A 25602-nucleotide genomic window follows, 5' to 3' on the forward strand; every position below is an offset into this window, starting at 1 on the left:
GGCGAGGTTCTAATTTTATAAATGCTGTAGGACTCCATGCATAATTAGCTGTTTGTATATGTGTTTTACTTCACGAGAACGAACAAACTATGATTATTACTTAATATTCACATTTTTCTCTATATTTTATTGTGTTGTAACATTATATCCCAAGTTACTTATACTAACGGGTGGGTTAATGATAGTCACCCCTATTTTCAAAGTAATCTAAAATAAGACCACCAAAATTACTAGCCTATTAAATTAAATATTATGTTAATCTGATGTTTTTAGATTGTTTTGCAATTTTGAACTATCGTTTTGTTGTCGATAATCATATTTAACGTGTGGTTAGTTCATATTTAAGTGTTTATACAAATTACATATAATATTTATGTGTTTTTTGATAAAAGTATTTTTCAAACTGGAAGATCTTAAGCCATAAGAAAAATATATGTAATTACATAGCAACAATACACCCCATATAGCATATAATATCCGCTGAGGTTGCCAAAATTAAATTATCCACTAACCATATTTTACATTCATTCACTCCTTCATGTGATAAGATCTACTTCTGCAAGAAGAATTAAATTGGAGACTTTGCATTGTTAGGCAATATAAATTTGTCCTTTCTTGAATTCTCAATCTATTTTGCGTCGTCGGATGGAAATTACTTGTAATTGTAACTAAAATCTTGTCTGTGAAATCTCCATCTCCTGTGTAATTTTTTGAACTTTTCAAAAGCCTTGGAGTTACACTTAATTAAGTAAACATAATCACACCGTGAGTGATCATTGGTAAAGGTTATGAAGTACGTGAACCCACCCTCTGATTTGAGTGTCAAGTGGCCCACAGACATCTAAATGGATCAAATCCAATAGATCACTGGCAAGCTTGCTTTGTCCTACAAAGGACTTCTTGGTCATTTCCTCTTTCAGACAAGACTCACAAGCTGACAGGTTGTCCAAATCAATTATTTTTAGATATTTGAATCCACCAACTTTCTTATCCTATATTAAGAGATATCATAGGGTGGTAAATCGTATTTTTCCCTATTAATTAGAAAAATGACTATTTGAGCTACAAGAAATGTAACATTTAACCATATTTAATAATAAATAGTTATAGCGAATAATCATTGACTACTTTGTCGTAACGGTTGTTAGCGCTGATTTTGCTAGGGTTGCTAAAATATTTATCATATCTAAAAGCTGTTGCACATGTTTTTATTATGACCCTTAACTGTGGTAAACAATTTTTTCATAGTAAAAACTTCAATTCTTTGCATTGTTTTTATTTAACTATGATTAATAATTATTATTTACTACAGTTTTAACCCATAACTATTAATATTGTATTCGATACTAATCTTATTTTTCTAGTGTTAGTAATTCATTTACTTGTAACAAGTAGTTTGGGATATTCTGCATCAACGTTTCAATTTCATGTTTATTAAGTAATAACAAGTTTAAAGACTAATAGTCATTTTACTATTATACCCCATATAGGACAAGATTTCATATCAAATGTCACAAATCTAACTTGACTGATTCAAACCAGACAAACCACCAACATGGGATTCCTTCTTGTCCCCATGTCTTATTCCTCGGATTCTTCTTGTTTTTGTCCAATTTTAATCAATTCAAAACAGCAAAATGTAATCCCAAAAATAAAAATTTCTCATTAGGTGCGGGGGCATAGATGTCCTTTCCGAAATAATAACAATACAACATATATAACAATATTAATTTCTAACAAAAACACAAATCAGAATTGTTTTTATTTTTCTCAAATGCAGCAGATTGCATACTTTAAAGCGTAGTTTTTTTAGTTGGACGCCCGGAGACACTTCATGCCCATAATTGGCCTCTCTGTCACGTTCCGGGCCGTCCACCGTGAGAATTGTCTTCTGAACTCATCGAGTATATTTTGAAATTTGACTATCCGATTATCCACAACTCCCTAAAAATGATTAATATTCAATAAATTTACTTGAGTTTTGTTTTACCAAATCTTATATATTACTTATCTTATTAGTTCTTAACAAATTCACATTCCACGAGGCATCATACCACTAGAAAAAAAATAACTATTGGTTACCATTTTAATAGTTAGGAATTAAAAATCATCACAAATAATTTTTATTGATCACGGTTAAATAAATTGATGCAAAAACATAGATTTTCCACCAAGAAAAACTTATTTTTCATATAGCTAAAAAACATGGTAAAAATATTTGTCACGACAAATATTTTACACACCCTCACTTGATACCATAACCAAAAACCGTCACATAGTCGTGATCAATAATTATTTACTATAATTATTTTATTTTTAACCGTAACAATTAACTATAACTAAATATTAAATTTTTTTGTAATCCACTCTCTATGTGTGGTGGAAATTGCAGGAGTGGACTAGACTTGATATTTTCCTTTCCAAGAATTCAATGGATATTTACCCTCATTTTTTATCTCCAAATTATGTTTTTGACTTGATATTTTCCTTTTCATTTATGATTACCTACGCTTAGATTACTAAAAGTATTTCTTTTTTTTTTTTTTTACAGTGAAACTCTAAAATAAAAGTTCATATATATATAGTGCTATAATTTTGAATTTTTAGTTTCATTAATTTTTTTAGTCAAATATAACATATTATATCATTTAATATATTAGAATATTTGCATGATAATATATCCATTTTTATCACTTATAATCCTATAAACTAGCGTATGCCGTAAGTATACTTGCATACTATCAGGGATAGAAGTGTAAATTCACGTGCACCATTAAGTTTTCTTGTCTTTGAAAAAGGATAAATGTGTGAAGGATCATCAATTCAACCAGAAAAAAAATAAAAATAAAAGCTTTTTTTAATTCATTGGATACTTTATTTTAAAAATAAAAATGCATTGGATATGTATAAATACGGATGTAGGGTTATCGTATGAAGGTCGTCGTACGATTTTTTCTTAGAATATTTATAATTTTTAAAACAAACTCTGAATCCGCTTTACCAATTCAGGGTCTTTACGATCCGACACCGATATATGTCAAACCCTATTATATATGAACTCATCGTGTCTATCTGATCATTTTACTATATGTGGTCCATACGAAATCGTAAAATTGAGGAAACCATAAATAGCCATATTCCATGTAGCAAACACAATTTTTGCTATCTTGATATTCTTACGAATTGATTTAAGAATCGAATAATTATAACTCGGGTCTTCTTGGCGTGGTTCTACGGCGACTTTTCTCGGCTTACAATTGGAATAATTGAGGTATATTTCACCCTTTTGGTTTGGTCTATTGTGTCAACCATCAATTTTGTCAATATTCTGTAAAATTCTATGAATAGTGACGATGCGTGCTAAAATTACGTTCAAGTTCCGTGCACGTACTTCTCTTCATTATATGAATCTGACATTTTTCTGATGTTATGTTAAAAAAAATATATTATTTTATATTGTAAATAAATATGAATTTTCATTATCAATTGATATTATGAATCACTTTCATATGGGCCTCATATAAAATGAGGAATTCGTGACATTTTTGTCCATCCAATTTGTGCACGTCTTGTGCATGTAGGTTCCTCCTTAAAGGGTCTTATTATTGAACACTTACACATCGATTTTTTTTTAATATAGATAATTTTAGATCGTGTTTTAAACCACTGGTTACGAGCTCAAATTTGTCTTTTACAATCGATTATTAGGTGGAGAAATGTTTCTTTATAAAATACTTTGGTAGGATCCTCTCGAAATCCATGTGGAATGGGGATGGGCAAGAAGGGAATCAACTCTAGTGGTGGTTGTTGTTTCAGAGTACTACAATGAAAAAAACGTGCTAGGGAAAATCTAATATTTGGTCCTACATATTAGATTCTGTTTAATTTTTGTCCCATTTATTATAAAATTTTAATTTTAGGATAATATCTTTTGATTATCTCAATTTTGATTCCGTCATTAAATAATTGACGGAATATGTTAATTGTCATTAAAAGAGGCACACACCTCTCATATGGTACCACTGAATGCATATTTGGGGAAAAATCATATTTTTTTTGTTCTAATTTCTTCCCCAAATTCTTTCTTCTGGGAAATTGCTTCTGCCAAAAATCCATCTTAATTAAACCTTTTTTTTTTTCAAATTCCCATCGAAGAAGCAAAGAAAAAGAGATTAATACTATAAAATTGAGTCTTCGTGACCCAAAGTTGAATGATTTTTCCTCTTTTTCATTTTGTGCAAGAAATTCACCTTCTTTCTCATTTCAACGATTTTTTCGCCCATGTTCACATTGTTGGGTCTTCCGATTATAGAAGTCGAATGACGCTAATTTTTTAGAAATTGAAACTGGTTTTGGATTGGAAGAGAGAAAATGGTGGAGTAACCCTAATTTCTATTTTTTTTCTCTCTTTTGTCAAGCCTAGTATATATTTTCCCTTAAATACACATCATGTGGAGGCATGTGCCTCTTTAACACCAATTAACGTATTCCGTCAATTATTTGATGGTGGGACCAAAATTTTGACAAATTAAAAAATATTATCCTAAAATTGAAAATTTTTATAATGAATAGAACCAAAATTGAATAGAACCTGATATAGAGTCAAATAAATATTATTGCAGTCAAATAACTTTTTTCTAATTAAACTATCGTTATAACAGTGAAGATAAACTTTATCACATGTATTAACGTGTGAAGATGTATAAAGGTAATTTGATCATAAAAAGATTAACTTGAGCTTCAATAATTAGTAATAAGTCACTTTGGGGTAAATATAAATTTCTATCCTTATCTTTTTGTTAATATCAGTAAATTTGATGAATTTTGATGGAGGGTTTATTTATCAGATGAAAGTAAACTTCAAGGATACTCAATGTAGTTTTTCGAACCACATGGAGCCTACATGTAATTGTATCTACTTTTAGAAGAGGAGCATATAATTATCTCTTTATTTTATTAATTTTATTTATTTATGTCAAATTTTTTGAAATATTATAAAAAAAATGTGCTTAATTAAACTAATAGTAAAACATAAATTTATAAGGGTTAAATAAACAGTTACCACCACTAAAGTATCCACCCCATATCAATTACCCCTCTAAAATATTAAAACCTTAAAAACAAAATCCTGACTTTTACTTTTTAAGTTCAAAAACTCCATTTTACCCTTACAAAATTGCTTTGTAAAAAAACAATAAAGAAAATTTTAAAATGTGAAGATCACTATTTGTCTAATTCTAATTTCACTTGTTTATCCAGCTCTTTTTATTTTTTAATCCTAAAGTACCTATGACTCATTTTATTTTAGTTTTACTTACTTGTCAAACTAAGTTAAAAATAAATTTATACATATATAAAATATGACATTTATACATAAATATATTATGAATATATTAGTTCATCAGCTCTTTTAGTTTTAGTAATGGTATATTTGTTTACGTAAATATATAAATATATATATGTATAAATTTATTTTTAATTTTGTTAATTTTGGTTTTACAAGCAAGTGAAATTAAAATAAACTAAGCTCCAAGTATTTTAAAATTACGAAAGTTAATTGTACATACACGTATAAACTTATTCATCAAGCTCTTTTTATTTCAGTAATCCTAAAATACTTGGAGCTCATTTTTTAGTTTCACTTGCTTGTAAAATCAAATTAAAAATAATTTTATACATATATATACATTTATATATTTATTTAAACAAATATCAATTAATAAAAATATAGAATTTATATATATTTATAATATATATTCATATATATTATAATTATATTAATGTGGTATGAACTTTATGAGTGGTAGCTGTATTTAAACCCAACCTAGGGGTGGCAAGTGAGTCGAGCCGGCTCGTGAGACTTTGAGCTCGACTCGAGCTCGGCGAGCCGGCTCGACTTTGAGCTCGACTCGAGCTCGGCGAGCCGGCTCGACTTTGAGCTCGAGCTAGGTTTTTGTTGTTCACCGCTCGCGAGCTGGTGAATATATATATATATATATTTTTTTATTTTTGAATTTTTTATATGTTTAATTTTATATTTAATATTTGATCAGTTTTATAATTTAAATTGACCATATATTATAATTATTAATTAATATCATACATTTTATCTTGAATAATAATAAATTATGGTACTTTTATTTATGCATTTGATCTTTATATAAAAATAAATTTAATCAACAACTTAGTAAATTATAATTTTTTTATAATTAAAATTATTATAATATCTTTATGTCATATTTTAATATATATTTGTATTATGTTATACATTTTTTAAATTGACAAGTAATTCACTTATAATTTTTTTTATTTATAAATTTATGTCAAAATGTAGTAATTCCTACGAATTAAGCGAAAAATCATAATAATAATAACAATAATAATAATAATATCAACAACAATAATAATAATAATAATGATGATGATGATGGTTGAACTTCTAATTATTATTTTATTATATATATAATGAGATTCAAAAATTTAATCAATAATTACGATATCTTAAAATTCGGACACCTGATTCATACGAAATTTAAATATATACAAGACTGTATCTGTTAGATCATATCAGACGGTATGATTTAAAATCACGTGGCCTGATTCAACTATACACCGTCTTGAATGATTACTCTTATGTTTCGAGTATGATATCTTGACATCCGTATATTCAATAAGTTTAAAACTTTACGAAATGTATTTTTTTGTAAGTTTTATCATATATAACTTTGATCTAAATTTTGATGGCCCGATTAACCCATGTTGTTCAACAATATAAGACGATAGTTAAATCAATGTTATACTAACATTAATAAATATATAAATTTTGCAGATTGTGAACATATATTAATTTCAATTATATATATCTAAAATAATAATAACAATAATAGTTGTAGTAGTAGTAATAATAATAATAATAATAATAATAGTTGTAGTAATAATAATAATAATAATAATAATAATAATAGTAGTAGTAATACAAAAAGTCAAAAATCAAAACCCATCACTTTCTCTCTTTTGTTCTGGTTTCTTCTTCCTCTTTCTTTCTCTCTTTCTGTTTCTTCTCCATTCTTTCTCCTCTCAATTCTTCTCCAAACCCATCTCTTAGATTCCTAACTCCAAACTCACGGCAACAAGAACGGCAGGTCGGCAACGAGTACGCCGACGATCTTTCTCCTCATTTCTTCCCCAAACCTATCTCTTAGAACCCTAGTCCCAAACTCACGGCAACAAGGACGGTAAGTCGACAACGAGGACGGCGACGAGTACTGCTTTAAGGTAATCCTTCTCTCTGTTGCATTTTGCTTGTTCTTCTTTTTTTTGGTTTTGGGTGTGTTTTTAGCATCTTCTTTTTTTTTCTTGGGTTTGGTTGCGTTTTTAGGGGATTTGTTTAATTCTTGTTGTTAGATTCCTTTCCAGCCTTAGTTCCTTACAATTTTGTTTGCTTTGAGAGTTGTAATGTCGTAAGAAAGACCATTATCAATTAGTAACATTTCTGAATTTCCTATCGTCTCTTTCTTCTCTCCTTCCCACCTCCATTCTACTGCAATGTTATTCAAATTTTCTGCTACAATTTTCTGGAACAAGTTCTCGAGCTTGAGCTTGAACTCGAGCTCGACAGCTCAAGCTCGCTCGAGCTCGAGCTCAAAAATACTGTATCGAGCTCGAGCTCTACTTGGGCGAGCTCGTCGAGGTCGAGCTCGACAAAAATGGTCGAGCTCGACTCCTTGCGAGCTCTAACCCAACCTATAATAATGATTTAGAAAGGGAGGATGATGATAACCTTGTAGGGGCATAGGTCCCACATCTGACAGAAGCACAACGGTGGCGCCGACAGAAAAAATGAGGGGTGGTAGGAACATTACAAGTCCTCTCGTATAACTAATCCACTACTGCTAACCTACAGACGATGCCAGCAGTAAACTATAATGCAAACAATTTCCAAAAAGAAAAAATTATACTTATATCTCTTTCAAAAATTACCAATTATACATAAATCCTTTGATTCGATTTGGATAAAAATACTGATTATAGTAAAAAATTTATATAAAATTTTAATTTTTATTCTTTATTTAACATTCCTATGCAATAATTTTATACTTATAAAGGAGAAAAACTTAATGATGTTACCCTCACTCCATATATATTTTATTTTCAAAGAGAATGTAGTTGCAAGTACAAAATGTCTGTTTAGTCTCATAAAATAATAATAGCATAATTTTTTTTGTTACCACAATTATGACAGGTAAAGCTTTTAGTCTCATTAAACTCAAAAATCACGTCCTTTTAGTCCCAAAAACAAAACAAAATGATTTTGGGCATTTTTAGTTTCAAAATTATAGCACATTTTTAATTCCAAACAACGACTTTTTAGTCCCGAAATTACAACCCACGTGACTTTTTGGGACTAAAAGTACGTGATTATGAGTTTTATACAACTAAAAGCGTCACCTGTTATAGTTGTGATACTAAAATAAATTCTGCCGATTTTTTATGGGACTAAAAATGTATTTTGTCCGTAATTTCAATTAACCTTAACATAAATACTTCATGTTGGAACTACGATGATATATACAGGCAAGGAGGCGAGGAGTGGTTACTTTCCATAGATGAGTGATAGCTGGGCAGTCACTCACGCCTTTCACGTAGCTTATCCGTTGCCAGAGAAACTAAGTAAGAAGAAAGAGAGTAGGTAGGATGAAGTACTACTCTTCCTTCCATTTGCTTCTCTCTTTGCTTCTCCTTATCAACGCTACTGCCTCTTCACAATCCATCATCAATACCCTGCCCGGATTTCATGGAACCCTGCCCTTCAAGCTCGAAACCGGGTCAGTAATATATATATATATATGTATATATATGTACATGTTGTGGGTTTTGTATGTTTATCTTATTACAAAGAAATTATTAAGTGTTGCATGAAATATCAGATATATTGGCGTGGGAGAAGAAGATGAAGTGCAGCTGTTTTACTATTTCATTGAATCAGAAAATGACCCGCAAACAGATCCCCTGATACTATGGCTCACAGGGGGACCGGGTTGCTCCGGTTTTTCCGGGCTGGTTTATGAGATTGGTGGGTTTTTTTATACCAATCACACCGCAAATATATTGTATTTGTCTTATAATTGATTCAGGTCCGGTCAAATCCAATTTGGGTCAGAATTTCTCATTTTTTGGAAAATTTTATAAGTATTAGTGCGATCGAATCGAACCAATCACAGAGCGAGACTGATATACTTGCGATGTGATTAGTCGTTTTTCCTAAACTGTATATCAATCATACTATAAGTCCATTGCACGTGCTATACAATTGATTTAAGTTCAACCAAACCCATTTTGAATTAGAATTTTCCATTTTTTGGGAAATGCTTACTCAATAGTTTAATATATTTATCATATGATACATAATAAATCTACTGCACTTATTATATGATTTATTTAAATTCGGTCAAATCGAATAGGATTTCCCATATTCTTCTTCTTCTTGTTTCAATTTGCTTCCATGGGTCTTGGAAGAGGCAACATTTACTTGTAATTTGATTAAGTACGAGATTTTTTAGCAGAAATTCTGCCCTGATTTTGGATGTAGGTCCATTAGCTTTTGATGTTGAAGCTTTCGATGGAAGCTTTCCTTCTTTCATTACAAATCCGTATTCATGGACAAAGGTTAGTACTAAAATTCTTACTTTTATCGATATTATAAGAAAATATAAAATTAGTGACGAAAACAATCAAGTGACAATTTTAATATTATCACTAATTATATATATTTAATGATAATACAATTTTTTCTTATCACAAAAAGAAATTTCATGATTTTAATAATTACAATTATTTTGTAAAAATTGTTATTAACATGAATTCGTGACAAAAAAATATGCATTAAGTTGTCACTAAATACAATTAGTGACTAATGTATAGATACGATCTAGTGACAACAAATAATAGTTGTCACTATATTGTCACTAATTATATTTAGTAACAACTGTCTATACATTTTTTGTCGCTAATAATTATATAGTGACAAGACAAAATTTATTATCACTTAATATATATTTACTAGAAAGCATGACGTGTGATGCACATGTACAAATATATTTTTAGAGGTAAATATATCTATTATGTATAGTTAGTAATAAAAATATTAAGTTCATGATATCATTTATGTTTCTGTTATTGAAACATTAGTAGATATTGTTTAATTATATTTTTCAATAAATTGATAATGATTGTTTTAATTGATAAAAAAACTATTTACTTTATTATTTGTAATTTAATTTATATAATTGGTACAATTAAATAAAAGATATTCCTGCAAATTAAAATTTTGTATTTCGTGTTCACTAATGATTGTATTTCATTATACTGTATCAAATTCATTAATATGAAAATAAAAATAATAATATTAAAAGTAAGTTTATTTTTCTTTCATCCAACCATGTAAGTCTTATTTAGTTTAAAAAATTTACCATAGAAACGCTAGGATTTAGGCCTCAGATTGTGTTTACAAGAAATCTAATAAACACTTAACAATATACCCCATTAAGGTTACGAATGTTTTTTCACAATAGAAATAAACATTTAAAAGATTCTCACTATTTTAGATTTAATCATAAGTTGCACTTATTACTATTATTAAAATGATACGTCTATTATATTATAGAAAAAAATTACAATTTAAATTAAGTAATTATTTAATATTAATATTAAAATAAATTTAATTAGTCCAAAGAGAAGTGATTGAAATTTTTCAACAACACTTTAAATTTAATAAAATTGAGGGTACTTATTTCATATTTTTTTTTTTTGAAGTTTGGATTAATATTTACATGTTACTCATGATCATATGCTATTTATTTTAAATTTTACTGTGCCTTATTTTTTTATAAATATTTAAGATTTTTCCTAGCAAATTAAGCATGTTACAATTTTATTTGCCCATTTATCTTTTAGTTAGACTAGTCGTTGTTAAAAGCGGTCCCCGCGAGCATATAAAAAGAATCATAGTATGAGATCAAGAAAAAATAAATTATAAAAAGATATAAACTTAATTTAAGGTGAAAAGAAAGAACGAAGTATGTGATAAAAAATAAACGTAGGGAAAGGTGAGCGACAAAAAATATAAATTATAACTTATGGATTTATTAATATTTGAAAGTTTGTGAATTAATATATATATATATATAGGAAAAAATATTATTTTAGTCCGATAACTATGTTCATTTTTGTTTAGGTCCAGTAACTTACGAAATTGCTTACTTTTAGTCATCTGATAGATTTTCGGACAATTTTACCCCTATGAGTGCATATGGACTAAGACCGCCTTTCAAAAATTGCATAGGGGTAAAATTGTTCGAAATCTGCCAGAGGACTAAAAATAAACAATTTCGTAAGTTACTGGACCTAAACAGAGATGGACATAATTATCGGACTAAAATTAAAATTAGGCATACTTAACGGACTAAAATAATATTTTTTCCTATATATATATATATATGTGTGTGTGTGTGTGTGTGAAGAAGGTGAGAGAAAATATGGGGTAGTGAGTTGAGAGATATGCAGTAGTGGTTGAAAGAAAAAAAAAATAATTATAAAATGATTAAATAATATTTAATTATTATTGAGGACAATTCTTTCTTGAACAAATAGAATGGACTGAAGGGTCATCAAAAATTGATACGATCAAAGAGTTATTTTTTTTTTATAATAGTATAGATATATCATTAATATTCTTCTATGTAGTTTAGAGGAATTAAAAATACTATATATTTTTTTTGTTAAAATTAAATATTATAGTTGATCCCTTAAGTTTTCATTTAAAATCGTTTTAGTTCACCAAATTCATTTTTCTACTTTAGCATCCCTAAATTTTAGTTCTGTCTCAAATTGATCGCTTTGACCATATTATAATTGAGGATAAAATGAAAATTTATTTTTTTTCCATCACTTTAGTTCCTAAGTTTGTAAGTTGTCAACTTGGAGTTAGTGTCATTTCAAACAAGTGAAGTTAGATTTATGGAATGATGATATAATATGTACAATAAAAAAGTTATTAAATCGGGTTCGGTAAAATACAATAGATCATACAATAAATGCGTTATATTTGACATATAATTAATCACTCATCTTAAAAATTGCACACCAATCACATGACCAATATATCGCATTTATCATATAAGTATTTCATGTTTGACTAAATTCAATTTAAGTTAGAATTTTCTTGTGCACAACACTCCTCGTTTTATATTGTGATTGGGATAATTCCTCGGAATGTATATATCTTCCAAGGGCAAAATAGTCTCTTCATATTATACTCTTTTTTCATTGACGGATTCTGTTATATTTTTATTTTTGGATTATTTATTTTCTTGTTGAGAAATTGAAAAAACTAATATATTTTAAAAATAATAAGTAAAACTTTGTAGTATGATTGCAAATACATATTGTGTGAAATATTAGTATGATATAATATTAGCAGTTATGTGCTCACTGATAAATAGTAAGGGTACGAAAGTTTTCTCGTAATAAGAATAAATGCTCGAGTTTTTCACTTATAGTACATTTAACCATATGTTGCACTCATTAATATTAGTGTACCTTTAGTATATTATGATAAAAATCAAAAGTAGTACAATTTCAAAATAACTTTTTACTATTCATATTAATATTAAATCAAGAAAAAACAGTAATTTTGATTACGTATATTAGAGCTCTTTTCAATTAGTTCTATTTGTTATGATTTTTTTAAAAAATTACGAAAAAATGGTAACAAATAGGGTAAATTGAAAAAGATTCCAATATATGGGACCAAAAATTCATTTTTTTATGAAAGTAATTAATTAGAAGTCACCCATTTTAAATCTTTCAAAAGTAATTTAATAAGATCGATATTTTTATTTAAAATTGCATGATATTTATTTTTTTCATATACATATATTTAGTATTTGAAGTTTATATTAGTATTTTATATATTATTTTCTAATCCTATACATTTTAAATTTTATTGTGCCTAATAAATTAATATTTTAATATTAATATTTAAAAATAATATCCAACAAATTAATCACGTATTTATCTATTAATTTTTTTTAGTTGGATATATTTTACCATTAATGTCCAAGGACTTTAGAGGCATTAGGATTTAGGACTTTTAAATAGTCTTTCTTTTTATAAAATTTCATCCTTTAGATTTTTTTATCTATTATTTAAAACATTATTTAAGGATATAAACATCTTTTCACAATGGGAACAAATACATGAGAGATTCATACTTTTATATATAATACAGATATCGATTAGTGATAACTTTAGAATCATCACTTAATAGTGTGTCACCAATATCATGTTTTCTTGACCTGTGAACTAGCCAATCACAGAGCAAGTTTGATATACTTGTAATGTGATTCATCATTTTTCTTGAAATGTACACGAATCATACGATAAGTGTAATATATAATTTGTTCAAATTCGACCAAATCCCCTCTACATTATAATTTTCCGAATACAATCACTCCACCATAACTTTTCCATTTATGGTTTTCCTACAGGTTGCTAACATTATATTCATAGACTCGCCTGTCGGAACTGGATTCTCCTACGCCACTACTTCACAAGCCTATAATACCTCCGACACTAAATCCGTCGAACATAATTACTTGTTTCTGAGGAAGGTGAGGAGCTCGGAACAACGTAACTATCATGCATCTATGCTCTTTTCCCCTGTTTTCATTTTACTTCCAATTAATACGAAAAAATGCAAGCAACCCCTTATAAAATTGTAAATGAGTAAATTATTCTCTTATTAAAAAAAATAGCAATTCACCTCCCAGCATTTTTTAAAATGAAGTAATTAACCCCATATGTTTTTCTAAATGAAGTTTACTTTAAAATATAAAGGGGGTAAGTCCCTATTATTTTTTAATATGAGAGTAATTTGCTCATTTACAATATCATAGAAAGGTAAATTGGACTAACCCCGAAAGCTGAAGCTATTATTTGAAGCTAATTCTGTGTATTGGAATAATCCAGTGGTTGTCGAATCACCCAGAGTTTGTGAAAAATCATCTGTACATTGCCGGTGACTCTTATGGAGGCAAAATCGTTCCCATGGTAGCTCTGGAAATAGCGAAAGGTGGCGTTTTAAGACAATGAACTCTCGGTAACGAATTGTGTTGAATTATTCCTTGTCGGTATTGAGTTGAAATTAGTGCTGATTCTCCAGGTAATGAAGCTAGAATTGAGCCACGGATATTAATCCAAGTAAGTTGAAATTCTGTAAATTTTAGCTTGGATTCGACTCGGTCTAACCTGAGCCCACTAAAAAAATATAATTCTTTGGTATGGATAATTAATATAATTAAAAGAAAAAAACAGTGTCAAATACGAACGAAACATGGCTTCTCAATGGTTATTGCCAGTTGTTTCTGCAAGTGTGGTGAATGCTTTGGCTATGCAAAAAATCATGGTGAACATTGATTCATCATGGTAAAATTTTGAATTTTTGCTTTGATTTTATTTAATTGTAGTATTGATTAACCATAGTTTCTAAACCGTGGCGATATATAGTATAGCGAAAACTCAATCTTTTTGTAGTGGGCAATCGTCATCAGTCAGTTTTAACACAATGAAATTGTCTTGTGAGTGTCTCATAGAAGATAAGAATATTGAGGAATTGAAACAGGGGTACATTGTCGGCAATTCAAGGACAGATCCAAATAAGGATGAAAACGAGAAGCTTCCTTATGCTCACAGGATGGCGCTCGTTTCAGATGAATATTTTGAGGTAGTTTTATTTACTTTTAGGATAATTATTATCTACACTCCCTGACTAATAAAATATTTACATAAATTATTTTTGCATCTTAAAAAGTTACGTATATTTGTAAACAATGTCAGCATCATTTACAGAAATTATTCCTATCTTTTGAAAATTACATATATATCCTTTAGAAAAGTCAACAACATTACATAAGTTATCCCTACTTTTGACTGCCACGAATAATTTATGTAATTACGCAAAAAAATTGTGATTATTTGCATAAATGAACCATAAATAAGAGGTTATAAATATAATTATCCTTTCCTTTTCATGAATATCTTCTGAAAAAGAAAGTTGTTTGAGAAAGCACTATCAATTCAAAAATGGTAAGTGCAATACACTTGCCTTGTGATTGGCGTACAATTTAGGGAAAGTGATCAATCACATAGCAAGTGTGATACATTTATTTTATAATTAATTTGGTTCGACCAAACTTAATTTAGAGAGGAATTTTCCAGCAAAAATATGGATTATATTTGAAGTCAAAGTGATTATCTTGAATTCACGAAATTCATATTAGCTGGTTTCAGAACATCATCATCATTCATCGTATGGTCCCCAAACTCCAAGGTTGATGTTACTATTGGAATTAATTAGATTTTGTTTCATGCTTTTGTACTGTCATAATATTTTCCATAGTCTCTGTGTCCAAGTAGATCATAAGCTGCAAATTGACTCGACTACATTTATATGTTCGACTCAACTCGACTCGACTTGACTCTGAATTTACGTTATATCAGATTCGTAAATCATTATCGGTTAAAAAAATGTTCTGTTTCACCTTTTTCTTTGGACCAAATTGACGATTTTAATACGTTATGTCATATTAATTAGATAATATGAAATAAAATGACTAGTATCTTGACAATTTCAGCTAGCAAAACGCAACTGTAATGGAGAGTATGTGAGTCCTGATCCAGATAACATAGGATGCCTTTACGCTCTTCAACTTGTCAATGAGGTAATGTTGCATTTCCTTATGCTGTCATTTTTTTCGATTAGCATGTTTATGTACGCACGGATCATTCTCGTGCGTAACCGAATACAGTGTACGAGTCGTGTCGATGAAGCGCACATTCTGGAGCCGAAGTGCAAATTCATGTCACCAAGACCTAGCGTTTCTCGGTCGCCCCAACTATTCCTAGAAGATGATCCAGTTGACCTCCTTTCCTTGTCCAAACAAGAGAAACCATGGTGTCGTGTAATTTTTGCTCTTCCGTCTAACATATTTTGCCATGTCCCCTCGACACATGAGATAGGGTTAATCACATTTTTTCTCTCCTAAGATTTTGTATAATTATAAATAGATCCTATATAGTTTTAAAAATTACATCTAGTATCCAGTAGGATTGCTTTCATCTAACAAATAAGTCCCTTCATCTTTAGCCAAAATTCATTGAATTTATTGATATTAATAAAAAACTGAATGAAAATTGATATTTATCCTCGATTGACTTATTACTCATTTATTGTAGGTCAAATAAAATTTTTCTGACTATACTACCCTTATAACGATGAAAATATACCTCCGGATCACATGCATTAAAGTTTGAAGATGTACAGGGGTAATTTTCTGACAAAAAAGTTTATTCGACCTACAGTAAATCATAATAAGTCAATCAAAAGTAAATATAGATTTTTATTCTATTTTTTGTTAATATCAGCAAATTAGTCGAATTTTGACTACCAGAAAGACTTATTTGTTAGAAGGAACCAAACCTCAAGAATACTATATATAATTTTTCAAATCTAAAAAAATTTACATATAATTATTTTTATAATATAGTATATTATTGCCACTAGACGTATATGATATTATTGCCAGTACTGGGTTTTCCTTAATAAAAGTGTTCTTGTTTGCAGAACTATAATTATGTCTCCTCTTATGTCTGGGCAAACAATGAAACTGTCCAAGAAGCTCTTCAAATCAGACAGGTAGATGAACAAACAGACAAGTTCGTATGTCTTCCTCCATTTTGTCCACATTAATGAATGTCTTAACGCAAATTCAGGGAACAATAAGTGATTGGAAAAGATGCAATAGGAGCTTATCCTATGAACAAGATGTATTAAGTGTTTCCAAACATCATCAACTTCTCAGTGACAAAGGCTTTCAAGCCTTGGCATACAGGTGATCAAATAAATACCTACTTCCTAAACTATATCGATGGCTCAAAAAATTTCAATCAATTTGTCTTTTGCTGTAATAATGTAATTTTTTTAATTATGTGTATGTTACCTCTTTATTTTCAGCGGTGATCACGACATGATTGTACCTTACATGAGCACTTTGAAATGGATACGCGATTTAAATCTGACCCTCGACGAGGATTGGAGGCCTTGGACTGTCGACGGTCAAGTTGCAGGGTTAGTTTTCAGTTCTCGATTCCCCTCTAGAAAACTCATGCAAAGTCAATCCAACAAATGAAGTAATTATGTTCATTTTATGGTTTGCATGCAGATACACAATGAAATACAAGAACAATCAAGCAGAACTCACTTTTGCCACAGTAAAGGCAAGAACAAAGTTGTTAAGTGTTTACTTTCAATTCCCTGTGAATTGGAGTCGTTAAGGGCAAAATACAAGCAACCCCCTTATGATATTGTAAATGAACAAATTACCTCCTTATAAAAAAATAAATAGCAATTTACCTCTTTATATTTTTTAAAATACAACAAGTTACCCCCATATGATTTTTAAAATAAAGTAATTTATCTCCCTGTATAAGGAGATAAATTGTTTCATTTAAAAAAGTATAGAAGAGTAAATTACTATATTTTTTTTTATAGGGGGATAATGTGCTCATTTTCAATATCATTTGGGGATAAATTACTGTTCACCCGAATCGTTAAATATTGAGATAAATGGATGTGTTGCGGTCGATGGTGTGTGTATTTGCAGGGTGCAGGTCATACGGCTCCAGAGTACAAGCCCAAACAGTGTCTTGCCATGATCAAAAGGTGGTTATCTTTATATCCACTGTAGGTATTTTGAACATCGTTAGTTTATTCTTAGTTGCGCATGGCTTCGAGATATTTAAAGAATGCTAGTGATAAGCATGTGCGTCACACGTGAGTTGTACTAGTTTAATTACATTGTTGCACTATAAATAATAATTTAAATTTATAAATAAAAATATATCTAGACTATATATAAAAGTGTGAATCGTAATTGTTTGTTCTCCATTGTGAAAAGATACTCGTATTCTTACTTAAGTAATCTTTTTTGTAATAAATAAGAATTAGTTATAAAAGAATAAAATACTACAAAACAGAGTATTTAATAGTCTGAATACCGGTAAACTACTTAGACAATGATAAATATGTCCATTACAAAATATGAATATAAAGATAATATTTCTAACACGATTAATTTGTTAGAAGAGACTTTTAAATACTTTAAAAAAAATTAATTTACTACGGCACAGTAAAATTTACAATGAAATAGCGTCTGGATAATATATAAAATACTAATATAAACTTAAAAAATTTAAAACAAAAATAAATTTATATCATGAGATTTTAAGCAAAATCAATCTAATTAATTAGAAGTGCTTTTGAAAATTAATATGAGTAACTCCCAACTAAATGATTTTGTTTTAATTTTAAAATTGGACAATTATTTTTTAGATTGTACTTTCTCATACTTTTGTTATTTACCATAATATTATAGAGGTAAAGCAATACTAACTACACAAGCCAGCACAAAAAAAACATCTTCATACATTTTTGGAGTTTTTGTACATTATTTTTTGAATTAGAGACAAAAGCTAAAATTTAGGGATGTTAAAGTCAAAAAATGAACTTGAGGAACTAAAATCATTCTAAACAAAAACTTAAGGGATTAACTATAATATCAAAGAACAAAAATATTCAATATTTCTAATTCCTTCAACTATTTAGAAGATGAATAATATATCTAACTAAAAGATAAATAAACAAATATTTTTAACCCACTTAATTAATTTTCTTTGGTCTTAAACATTTATTAAAAAAATAAATTACTAGGGCACAATAAAATTTAAAGTGAATGCTATTATGAATAACATTTAAACACTAATCCAAATAAAAAAAATAGAATATAACATAGAATAAATATCAAATCATGAAATAGTTTGATATTTAAATGAAGAAGAGATAGGAATCATCGTCGGCTAGAAGACCACACGAGTCAAGTGACAATTTAAATGAAGAAGAGATAGAAATCATTATCGGCTCCAAACACGTCAGTATTGTTGAAGGTTCTGACTCGGACATTTCTGAAAATGAAATCCAAAACGGTCCCCCCCAGCTTAAAGATGGCGTATAAACAACTCTGGATGTACTCAAGGAGTTGAATCTTGGTACAATTGAAGAGCCACACCCTATATTCATCAGTACACTCCTGAGCCCAGAAGAATAAAAGTAATACTGCAAGATTTTAAGTGAGTATAGAGACGTCTTTGCATGGACATACAAGGAGATGTTGGGTTTAGAACCGAAAGTCGCTATTCACCACCTTGGCATAAAACATGGAGCGTATCATATAAAGCAGTTGCAATTTTCTTCCAGACCTCATCTCTCGCATTGAGACAGAAGTAAACATGTATCTTTCATGGTTGATGCGACTATCGGATATAAAGCATTATCTTTCATGATGGCTCCTCCGGGTACAACCAAATTAGAATGTCGCCCAAAGACGAAGAATGCACGGGCTTTCGCACCCCTAAGGGAATCTACTGCTACAAGGTAATACTCTTAGGATTGAAGAACATAGGGGCTACCTACCAATATGCTATGCATAGCATCTTGGATGATATGTTACATAAGAAGGTGGAATGCTATGTAGATGATCTTGTGGTCAAACCCAAAAAGAGAGAAGAACACTTGGCAGACCTCCAAGTAGTACTCGACCGTTTGAGGAAGTACAATACAAAGATGAATCCTCTCAAGTGTGCCTTCGGTGACATGTCTAAAAAATTCATCGGTTTCATCGTTCGCCACCTTGGCATTGAAGTCAATCCTGCAAAAGCAGATGTCATTTGAAATATGCCACAACCAAGAAATTTGAAGGAGTTGCGAAGTTTACAATGCAATCTTGCATTAATAAGAAGATTCATATCAAACCTCACCGGAAGATACCAATCATTCAACCACCTCATGAAGAAAGATGCCCCTTTCTAGTGGGATGAAGGATGTCAAAACACTTGTGAGAGCATAAAACAATATTTGATAAATTTGTCAGTCTTAGGAGCTCTGACTCCCGAAAAGCCGCTTATACTATACGTAGCAACACAAGAACGGTCCATATGAGCACTCGTGACACGAGAGAACAAAGAAGGGAAAGAAAAAACTCTATACTATATGAGTAGGACTTTGACTAAAAATGAGTTGAAGAACTCACCCATTTGGAAAAGCATGCTTGGCGCTGTTTTATGCCATTAAGAAGTTGAGACATTACTTTGAAGCGTACTCCATAAGGCTCATCCCTCGTGCTAACTGGGTCAAGTTTGTGAAGTCGAGACCTATGCCCTTCGGAGGATTGGCAAAGTGGTCCATTGTACTCAATCAATATGCTATAGAAAATGTGCCTTAGAAAACCGTCAAAGGACAAGTTCTTGCTAACTTTCTATCTGACCACCTTATGCTTGCTGCACATGAGATATCTAATGACTTTCTAGATGATGACGTCTTTTCCATCGAAATCCTCCCAACATGGAAAATGTTCTTTGACGGGCAGCACGACCGACGGTGCGAGGGTAGGCGTCGTCTTTGTTTCACCAGAAAAATAAGTATTGACCCACTTCATTGTATTGATTGAGCTATACTCTAACAATGTCGTCGAATATCAAACCCTGGTCATCGGTCTTTAGATGGCTTTGGAGATGGGGATCATAGAGATGAAGTCTACGGTGACTCAAAGTTGATGATCAATCAACTCCTCAACATATATGAAGTCAAGAAAGACGACTTGCCTTCTTTCGGCAGGCGTAACACATGCTCAAAGTTTCGAGAGTGTGACTTTAAATAACATCCCAAGGAAAGAAAACAGGATGGTCGATGCATTAGCTAACCTAGAAACCACCTTGGCCCTATCCGAAAGAGAAACCACCGGCGTTCCTGTGTGCAGTTGATGGGTACTTCCTTTACTGGATACATCCGATCACGAGACTCTAACGCCATCATAATCGCTACTAATGATAAAGAACATTAGAGAAAGCTACTGATGGAGTATTTGAAACATGGCAAGTTGCCAAACGATACTCATCATAAAATAGAGGTGCAACGAAAGCCATCTTGTTTCATCCTGTACAAGATATATTATATCGACGATCTTTCGAATGTACTTACCAGCGTTACTTGAGCGATAAGCAAGTTTTTGAAGCCATGATGGAAGCTCATCGGGAGTTTGTGGGACACATCAATATGGTTCGAAGCTTTACTTTAAGATAAAAAGAATGGATTACTATTGGCCAACCATGGTCAGGACTGCATGGAGTATGCGAAGAAATGTGGGTCCTGCCAACTACACGCTCAGTTGGTAGAGCTCCGCTCTTGCAATTGGGTCGTTGCTATTACGGGTTGGAAAGGGCTGGTGAAACTTTCTAGTTATGAATCGGGTATGTCTTTCGTTAGAAAGAGAGGTAGCAGAGATCCTAGTTGAAGATTTGGCCCCAATCCCATCATATTCAAAAGAAAGGGGCTCCTAGGTCATCGCTCTGCTGCGTCTGGCCCATCCTCTAGGCACCTTTGGAAGGCATGGGAGACTTCGGGCAAACAAAGGCGCTGCTCCCGCAAGAAAACGAATGCGCTCCACCTAACTTCATTCACCATGCACCAGAGCCTCTAAGTCGTGAGGCCCATCACTTGATGCATGGGAACTTGATGTAGTGAGGCCCATCACTCCTAAGTCGTCTGTCGGACACATCTACATGCTTGCAACCATTAACTACTTTTTAGAGTGAGCTGAAGCAGTTCCACTCAAGGAGGTGAAGAAAGAAACTGTAGTAGATTTCATCCGAGTCAACATCATCTTCCGATATGGTGTTCCTCAGTACATCATCACCGACAATGGAAGACCTTTCTACAACAAGTCAATGGATAAATTATTCACGTAATTCGGCTTCAAGCAACATAACTCTTCAATGTACAACACAGCGGTGGCGGAAGCATTTAATAAGACCCTTTGCAACCTCTTGAAGAAGGTAGTGTAAAAGTTGAAGAAGGACTGACACGGGAAGATAGGAGAAGCATTGTGGGCATACTGGACATGCATCATACCGCTACTTAAGCTACTCCATATTCCTTAGCCTATGGTGTTGAGATTGTGCTTCATTTGGAAAGTCAAATACCTTCTCTTCACATTGCAATACAAGAAGGATTCACTGTTGAGGACAACGCCCGTCAGAGATTGGAAGAACTAGAACCGTTGGATGGGAAAAGGCTTGAAGCTCAGCAACAACTCTAGTGCTATCAAGCCCGCACCACAGTCATTCCAAGACGAAGATTTGGTTTTAGTAGTTAGACGACCAATCACGCTTACACAACGAATTAAAAACAAGTTCGCGTCAAAATGGGACTGCCCTTACGTGGTGAAAGAAGTTTACACAAGTGGTGCCTGCAAGCTGGTCGACAAAGATGGCTTGCGGATTGATTCCATAAATGGTAAATTCCTGAAGTGTTACTACCCATGAAGGATATACTCCATGAGGCACAAGACTAAACTGCATGTTACTCCTGGCCCACATGAGTATAAATTTTTGCACAGTGCCCTTCTTGTAATTTTCTTAACTCTTGATCCCTTCGCCGGGTACATAGGCAGCTCGGGTATGTTCACTCAAGTTTAGTTATATTTTCAAAAAAAAAAACAAGAAAAAGAAAAAGAGAAGAGAGAATCAACAATTAGTCACGTCTTCGATAAAAATTGATATATTCTTCGTTGGGCCTTGAAATGGGGGCATCTATTTATATGAAAATATTTTGTAATAAATTACCAATTAAAAGCCCAAATAATTGGCTAATAATTGGTTCCAAAACAAAAGTCCATAATAAATTTTTTTTTTTCATATTTTCAAGACCATAAATTCATGAGGTCATACTAAGTGGAGGCCAAACAAATATTTTTTGACTAAACTACTTTTATACATCTTCACACCTAATGCATGTGAAACAAAGTGCATCTTCACCCTTATAAGGACGGTTTGATGATAAAAACTTTATTTAGCTTGCAATAAACTTTATTTGCATTGATAGTCCAAAAATATAGCAAATTTAGTCATTTTCTGACTCCACCGTTAATAACTAATGGCACAATCCATAAATTTTCATGTAGCAATCAGCTGATAATTTTTTATACGAAAAATCACTAAATTATGTTCACGTGCATGCAGTAAAAAGCTAAATCAAGCATGGCATAGTAAAAAAAAATAAACCTAAATTATATGCTTATCCTTTAGAAATTCTCCCAAAATCTTGATCTTTCAATATCAACGTAATATATAAGGCATTTAAAGGATAATATGATTATAATGGCAGTTAAATGATAAGTTAAACGTGATAGTATATATAATGGCAGTTAAACGATAATATGGACCATTTAAAATAGATAAGTAACAATGGTGTTGCAAATATTTTAAGATTATAATTGGTATTTTAAAATTTGAGGTTGTTATATTACAAATCTCCAGTTGTGAGGGGGAAGCGATTTTCTTTTCTATACTAATTAAATAGCGATCATGATACGCAGTCCCTACGTGCATATAATACATTATTTTTCATGCTCTAAAATACGTTATAAATGAAAATCAAATATATGATCCAACACATCACATTTAAAAAAGAAAAAAAGAATGAATGAATGAATAAAAAGAAAATCAACTTAAGGGTAATATTGATACAATAAAAAAAGTAATGTAAGTGTCGCAATTTGCCATTTGTGAGTAAGAAGTATCTTTTATATTAATAAGTGTCGCAACGAGGCTCTGATACCATATGTCACAGGCCTGCCAATCTTCAGTGCAGCGGAATATCATTTCTCATATAATTTTGGCCTGTGATGCCACAAAAGTGCCAACCCACCTTCGTCCGGCCTTTGCACACATCAGAGTTCGCGACAGTCCGGGTGCTCGCTGAGGCTCTCTACATCCGTGCCCTTTGCGTCTCGCACATCATCTCGGAACTTGTCGACACATTGCCCAATGGCAAGGAGCATCCTCGCTCCACTTCGGCATTACGGCACTACGCTTGCGCACGCAACGCCCGTCTCTTGTCCAACACACTCGGTACATCCTAGGCGCTCGCCCTCGATGGCCGCCTTCCATGTCTCGCCCGAGTAGGACATCATCATATGTCCGAGGCCCAATCGATATGCCGACACCTTGTCGTTCTCCCGTACGGCGTGCCCGACATGCCTTCTTGCCTTTCGGCTTAGGCTTACTGTGCGGCGGCGTCCCACGACCGCCTATTCTTAGCCAACGGACCCCCATGGACGGCTAGAACTCGATAGCGCATTCCATGAGTTGGATCACGAGGTCTTTGAATGCTTGCCTCGATCACCCAATCGCTCGAGAGGCGCTGCCTCAGATAACTCGCAGCCCGCGGGGCAACCTGGCACACCACGCGGAGCCTCTCAGCACAATCGGTGCCCAACGTAGGCCATCCTGGCCCTACGCCGCCCGTCGGGTTTCCCAGCCCTTCGGGGACTCTAGCGTTCCGCTCACGAGCTGCCTAGAGCCTGCTCTTGAAGGCCCCCATCATGCCCCCAAGAGATGCTCACTTTGTGCACACGTCGTCTCATGCTACTGCCGTCGTGCACGGGGAGGACCGGCTGATGCTCACCGTATCATGTTCCCCTTATAATAGGCTTAAGAAAAAAATCACTTTTCCCATGAGTAGCACACTGAAAGGGCCGAGGAGTGCACTTTTTCAGCATCTCCAAGGCTAGAGCACTCTGTTCCCGCATCAAAGCACTCTGTTCCGCACGTTTGCTTCTACTCGTGCCTAAGGTTGCGCACAGCGTCGCTACATGCTGGCCTACATCAACCCGAGATGCCCGCATGTCGTCCCGTGCTGGCCTACATCGACCCGATTGCCTGCACGTTGCCCACAGGTAATAGCCGACCTGTGACACCTTGTCAGTTTTTTAGAATTTCTACTAATATAAAAAAGAGATACAGCCCGCTCTCATAAATGACAGTTAGTGGTACTACTACATTAATTTTTTAATATAATAATTAAACTCCTATGAAAAATATAACACGATGTTTACTTTTCTCTCTCTGTCTTTGTTTATTTTTTTAAAAAATAATTTGTTAGTTTATATACTTTATTATTTGCAGTATATTTTAAAATATAAAATATTATTTATTTTATACACGCAGGAAAGACGTGTTATGATAGCTAGTAATAAAAAAAGATAAATGTGCTTGTTTTGTACATTTTGTAGGAAAATATTTTCGTCATCTTCCCACCTTAATTGTTATTATATTTATTAGTTGGCACGTTCTCCCAGTATGTACATAATAAATAATATTTCATACTTTAAAATATATTATAAATAAAAATAAAATATATAGACCAATACAACACATATCAGAATAAAATGAAAGAAAAGAAAAGAGAACCAATTTAAGGGAATTATCGGCACAAAAAATGAATTTGATGTAGTAGTGTCGAAAACTGTTGTTTCTGACTGAAAAACTCCTTTTCTTTTCATATTAACTAGCCGTTGTGGTACATTGTTCCTACGTGCATATAATGAATAACTTTTTTACATACTTTAAAATATATTAGAAATGCTATTATAG

At 31.9% G+C, this 25602-nt stretch overlaps 1 protein-coding gene across 2 annotated transcripts; it reads left to right on the forward strand.

Annotated features, from left to right (window-relative positions):
• The first annotated feature begins 6991 nt into the window (after window positions 1–6991).
• Window positions 6992–17955, forward strand: LOC105178267 (serine carboxypeptidase-like 18). Of its 2 annotated transcripts, XM_011101713.3 has the most exons (15): window positions 6992–7275; window positions 8575–8825; window positions 8928–9073; window positions 9590–9666; window positions 13548–13670; window positions 14029–14131; window positions 14222–14259; window positions 14681–14782; window positions 15693–15779; window positions 15867–16019; window positions 16682–16753; window positions 16831–16949; window positions 17072–17185; window positions 17280–17334; window positions 17721–17955. In XM_011101713.3, the coding sequence occupies exons 2-15, from the start codon at window positions 8695–8697 to the stop codon at window positions 17802–17804; spliced, it is 1404 nt and encodes a 467-aa protein (XP_011100015.1). In that variant the 5' UTR covers window positions 6992–7275; window positions 8575–8694; the 3' UTR covers window positions 17805–17955. The 2 variants fall into 2 exon arrangements, with proteins under 2 accessions (XP_011100015.1, XP_011100016.1); XM_011101714.3 differs by lacking the exon at window positions 15867–16019 and having other exon boundaries at window positions 6993–7275.
• The last annotated feature ends 7647 nt before the right edge of the window (window positions 17956–25602 follow it).

This window comes from Sesamum indicum, linkage group LG9, assembly GCF_026168435.1.
Source record: "Sesamum indicum cultivar Baizhima isolate 11 linkage group LG9, ASM2616843v1, whole genome shotgun sequence".
Taxonomy (NCBI): domain Eukaryota; kingdom Viridiplantae; phylum Streptophyta; class Magnoliopsida; order Lamiales; family Pedaliaceae; genus Sesamum; species Sesamum indicum.

Excerpts from the sequence above, each read along its gene's own strand:
- LOC105178267 (XM_011101713.3), top strand. The coding sequence starts at position 8,695 with ATGAAGTACTACTCTTCCTTCCATTTGCTTCTCTCTTTGCTTCTCCTT. Across the intron at positions 8,826-8,927 it reads CCCTTCAAGCTCGAAACCGG|ATATATTGGCGTGGGAGAAG; the intron begins GTCAGTAATATA and ends ATGAAATATCAG. Across the intron at positions 16,754-16,830 it reads AAGCTCTTCAAATCAGACAG|GGAACAATAAGTGATTGGAA; the intron begins GTAGATGAACAA and ends ACGCAAATTCAG.